The 4,300-nt window shown below is 34.6% G+C and overlaps 1 protein-coding gene across 1 annotated transcript; it reads right to left on the bottom strand.

Annotated features, from left to right (window-relative positions):
* Positions 1-618: 618 nt before the first annotated feature.
* On the bottom strand, positions 619-1,963 carry LOC145075890 (uncharacterized). Its single transcript, XM_079021970.1, has 3 exons — positions 1,261-1,963; positions 899-1,156; positions 619-770 (listed from the first exon to the last, which is right to left on the bottom strand). The coding sequence occupies exons 1-3, from the start codon at positions 1,961-1,963 to the stop codon at positions 619-621; spliced, it is 1,113 nt and encodes a 370-aa protein (XP_078878096.1).
* Between the last annotated feature and the right edge of the window lie 2,337 nt (positions 1,964-4,300).

The following is a 4,300-nucleotide window of genomic DNA, read 5'->3' as shown; positions in this document are numbered from 1 at the left end:
ACATTTAACAAGTATTTAACAAGTTAAATGGTCCATTGTGTACAAAAAAAAGTTGTCTAAATATAAATAAAACGAAAAGATGATTACCCAACAAGTCATTTTCCGTTTATTTTAACAATTTTAAATTAATTATATTACTAAATCGAATAAAGTTCGGTTGAATGGATTTTGAGTTATTTTGGTTTCGGGTTATTTATTTGATTTATCGGTTAAACCGAATATATTGTTAAAAAAATGTTTTTCGTTTACAAAGGAGATAGATAATCTTTGTTTAAATATTTTTTTGAACGATTAAATTTTATAAAGAAAAACCGACTAACAATGACCTACGGAAGACAATTACAAAAAGTTTTGGAGTATCGGGTTTTCTAACCACATGTCCAAGTGATGGTCCTACTGCTACTTCTCTTATAATACAAAACAAAAGAATGCAAAATAATGTCATAAAAAATGGTGCTTCTCTTCGGTTTGATGTTTTGGAGCACAACACCATTTCATCCAAATTGAGGTGATCATAATGACTTCTAATGTTTTCTTCTTAGATTGGTTTAAGTTCGTCGAATCCACCCACAAGCATAAATCCCCAACATTGTTAAACAACGGAAATGGTAAATCAAGCTACTTGAAAATTCTTCTCCAAACTTCCATGGCCACGTCACAATGAACAAACACATGATTAGAATCTTCCACCTGTAAATCACAAGAAGGGAAAAGCACTGACGACATGTCAACATTCTTCTCCATCAAGTTCATCCGAGTCGGAATTCTATCTAACAACACACACCATAATAAAACATTTAACTTAATAGGAACTAAACGACACCAATGAGTAGGACCTCCACCATCTTATAGCAAGATGCTATCAATATGACGTCTCGTGATACTAACCATAAAACACCATCTTGTCCTAACTCCCACTCCCATTTATCCTCCCTATCCCTGAATTTTACTTGAAAAAAAGAGCTCAAAAGAGCTAAGAATTTTGCAACAATAACACCCCCTTCACGAAACGACCTATTCCAATCCCACACCCAAGCACCATGAAAAAATCTTTCACTAACCATGCAGTTCTTATTAGATTCCATAGCATAAACACGAGCGATTTTGTCCATAAGAAGGCCATCTTCCAACCGATTATCATCCCAAAAATAAGTACCTATACTATATCAAATACAATTCCTTATGAAAGAAAGCTATCATGCATCAGACAAAAAAGCTTGACCAAAGGAATCCATAAACTCAACCCATTTGATTTATTACCCAAAAGGCCTTGACCACCATTAAACCCGTGAATACTTCTAATAACTTTCGCCCACACCGAGTTCGAATCAATGTGAAATCTACATCTCCACTTAAGTAACAAAGCAATATTAAAAGCTTTTAGACTTCCAATTCCAAAACTGCCTTTTTCTTTAGAGTTAAGTACAGTGTCCCACTTGACCCAAGAAATATTTTGATCATTGTCTTTAGCACCCTTGAAAAACCGAGCCCTTAATCTCTCAAGGACGTCAATCACAGCCTTCGACGCCTTAAAAGCCGAAAAGAAATAAATACCCAAACTGCCAAGAATGGGCCAGATTAAAGTTAACTTCCCTCCTGACGAAAGAATATTAACTTTCCAGTTTGCCAATCGCTTCTCAAAAGGTTGAACCATCGATTTCCAAGCATCCAAATGTTGTATATTTAAACCCACAGGAAGACCTAAATATGAGAATGGTATAGAAACAGTCGAACAACTAGTACCAATAACCATATATTCATTATTACGAAAATCAACACCAATCCCATATAGGTTTGATTTTTGATGATTTATTCGTAGCCCCGAAATCAAGAAAAAACAATTAAGAATAATAATCAAATTCTCAATATTATCTTTATCCCATTCTCCTAAGAAAAGAGCATAATCATCATAGAAAAGATGAGAAATCTTAAACTCAGAATCTTTCACCTCCAAGCCTCCCATGACAATAATAAATAAAAATAGGGATAAGGGATCCACCTATCTAAGACCTCGCTTGAGAAAAAACTCCTTAGTAAGGCTATTGTTAACGATAGTTAAAGCACAAGAAGAAACCAAACAAACTTTAACCCACCTTATCCATTTATTGTGAAAACCTATAAACCCCATGCATTTAAACAAATATTCCTAAGAAACCAAGTCATACGCCTTGTCATTCTTCAGATTGAAAGTCAAATCTTTCTTTTTCTTCTTGTACCACTCGATAATTTCATTAACCATGAAATGGCCATCTAGAATCTATCTTCCTTTATCAAAAGTCAACTGAACCAGACTCACAAGAGTATCAATCACACCCGCCAATCTATTAGCTAATAGCTTAACTATAATCTTGTATTGCACCATAATAAGACTAACTGGTTTATGATGTTTAATAGAGGAAGGACTATCAGTCTTAGGAATCAACGTAATAAAACAAGAATTACAACTGCTAGGTATATCTTCTTTATTAAAAAACTCCACAAAACTAAACATATCCATCTTTAGAACATCCTAAAAAAATTTAGTGAACCGGAAAGAAAACCCATCAGCACCTAGAGCGTGGTCACTACTACACAACCAAACAGCCTCCTTAATTTCTTCAACAGAGAATTGAGATACAAGAGAATATCTCTAGGACGAGGATACAGATGGAATGCGAGAGTTAGGATGAGGAAAAGTAGCACCCGAAAACCCATAAAACTTTTCTTTAAAAATGTAAAAATTGGACTTTAACTTGCCTCGAATCCGATACCCATACCCCATCGACCAATAAGTCGTTAACCACCAATTTCCTTCTTTTCCATTTTAGCATGGGATGGAAAAAATTTGAGTTTTCATCGCCATCAGTGCTCCACTTTATTTCTACCTTTTGAGCAGCCTACATATCTTGTAATTTGTCCACATCCGACAAACACTTCAATATATCTATTCACGCTTTGACCAAGTCATCATCACGAATACCACCATCTAGAATGCTATCATTATCATCCAATCTCATAAATAAGCTTTTCCATTTCCCTGAGTTTTGAGAAACCACAATTTTATGTCACTCCTTTAATCTATCTTTGACATGTTTCAGTTTCTTCTTGAACACAATGAGCTTGCTTTTGTTTTCGAACTTATCATTCTATCTCCAAGCATCCAAGACCATTTGTTTAGAACCTTCAATCCTAAACCATGAATTAAAGAGTTTAAAGGGAATAATACCGTAATCAACATGTTCGTTCTTTAACACAATGGGAGCACGGCTGAACCAAATCCGAGAGAGTAGCATACCAACAAGATTTGTAAAAATATCCAACACAACATTAGTAACCAAAAAACGTTCCAACTTTTCCATTTACGAACAAAGTTTATCAGCTTTACTGTATCTTCTCCCTCCCATCGGAACATCCGTCAACTCTGTATTAATAATAAAATTATTAAAATCATTGGTTTCAATCTGGAAAAATACAGAACCTTTTCTCTCATTAGGAAGACGCACTACATTAAAATCACCATACACAAAATACTCACCAGCATCGTAGATATAAAATTAGAGATAAAATCCTAAACCTATTTTTTTCTATGTCTATCTTGAGGAGAGTATACGTTTCCAAAAAAAACATTTGGACCCTAAGACAATTATCTCACCTTCAACCACCAAAACGCTCTCCATCGACCATACTTTATTCTTCTTAAATGAAGCCGGATGCCAAACTATCAAAAGACCACCCAACTTCCCTTGAGAGGCACTTCTAGCGACATCAAACTGATAATTACCTGATGATATATAAATAGGAACATATCAAGCTAACTCATTTTGGTTTCTTGAACCCCTAAAACTTTTATTAAATGATCTATACACAACTTCTTTATCCAACTCTTTTTCTTGTGGAATTTAAGACCATATAAATTTATGGACATCATATTCATTTAAAACCTTTTTGCACATCATGTCTTTCAATTAATTTACCAATATCATCCTTGCGTCCAGTGAATTTATACCATAGGACTTTACCGAAGTCAACATATTTCTCCATAACATCAATTAAGGAGCCAGCAGAAACAACTTTTGGTTTAAGTTTGAGTAATTTACCTCTACTAATCGAAGCATTTGAAAATGGGATTTTAGCCAAGATGTGGCTCTAGAAAGGAATGGGGAATAAAATTGCTTGCGATTAAAACTAGTGGTATTGAAGTCGAGCTCAAATCCTGACATCCATTTGAAGCATTAACTGTTTTTTTAGCTTCATCACCCTTTAGATTCATGTCATGAATCAACTCAACATGGTCACAATTTACTTCTTCCCCACCTTTTCC

The sequence above is a fragment of the Lactuca serriola genome, chromosome 9 (assembly GCF_051521515.1).
Source record: "Lactuca serriola cultivar US96UC23 chromosome 9, Lser_US96UC23_V15, whole genome shotgun sequence".
NCBI classification, from domain to species: domain Eukaryota; kingdom Viridiplantae; phylum Streptophyta; class Magnoliopsida; order Asterales; family Asteraceae; genus Lactuca; species Lactuca serriola.
This window is presented reverse-complemented; position numbering and strand designations above follow the sequence as displayed.

What these genes read in the sequence shown, in the direction of transcription:
- LOC145075890 (XM_079021970.1), bottom strand. Translation starts at nt 1,963, where the DNA reads ATGGGAGGCTTGGAGGTGAAAGATTCTGAGTTTAAGATTTCTCATCTT. An exon ending in TGGTGGTCAAGGCCTTTTGG is followed by an intron (nt 1,157 to 1,260) that starts GTAATAAATCAA and finishes GATATAGTATAG; the next exon opens with GTACTTATTTTTGGGATGAT. An exon ending in GTGGGAGTTAGGACAAGATG is followed by an intron (nt 771 to 898) that starts GTGTTTTATGGT and finishes GTGTGTTGTTAG; the next exon opens with ATAGAATTCCGACTCGGATG.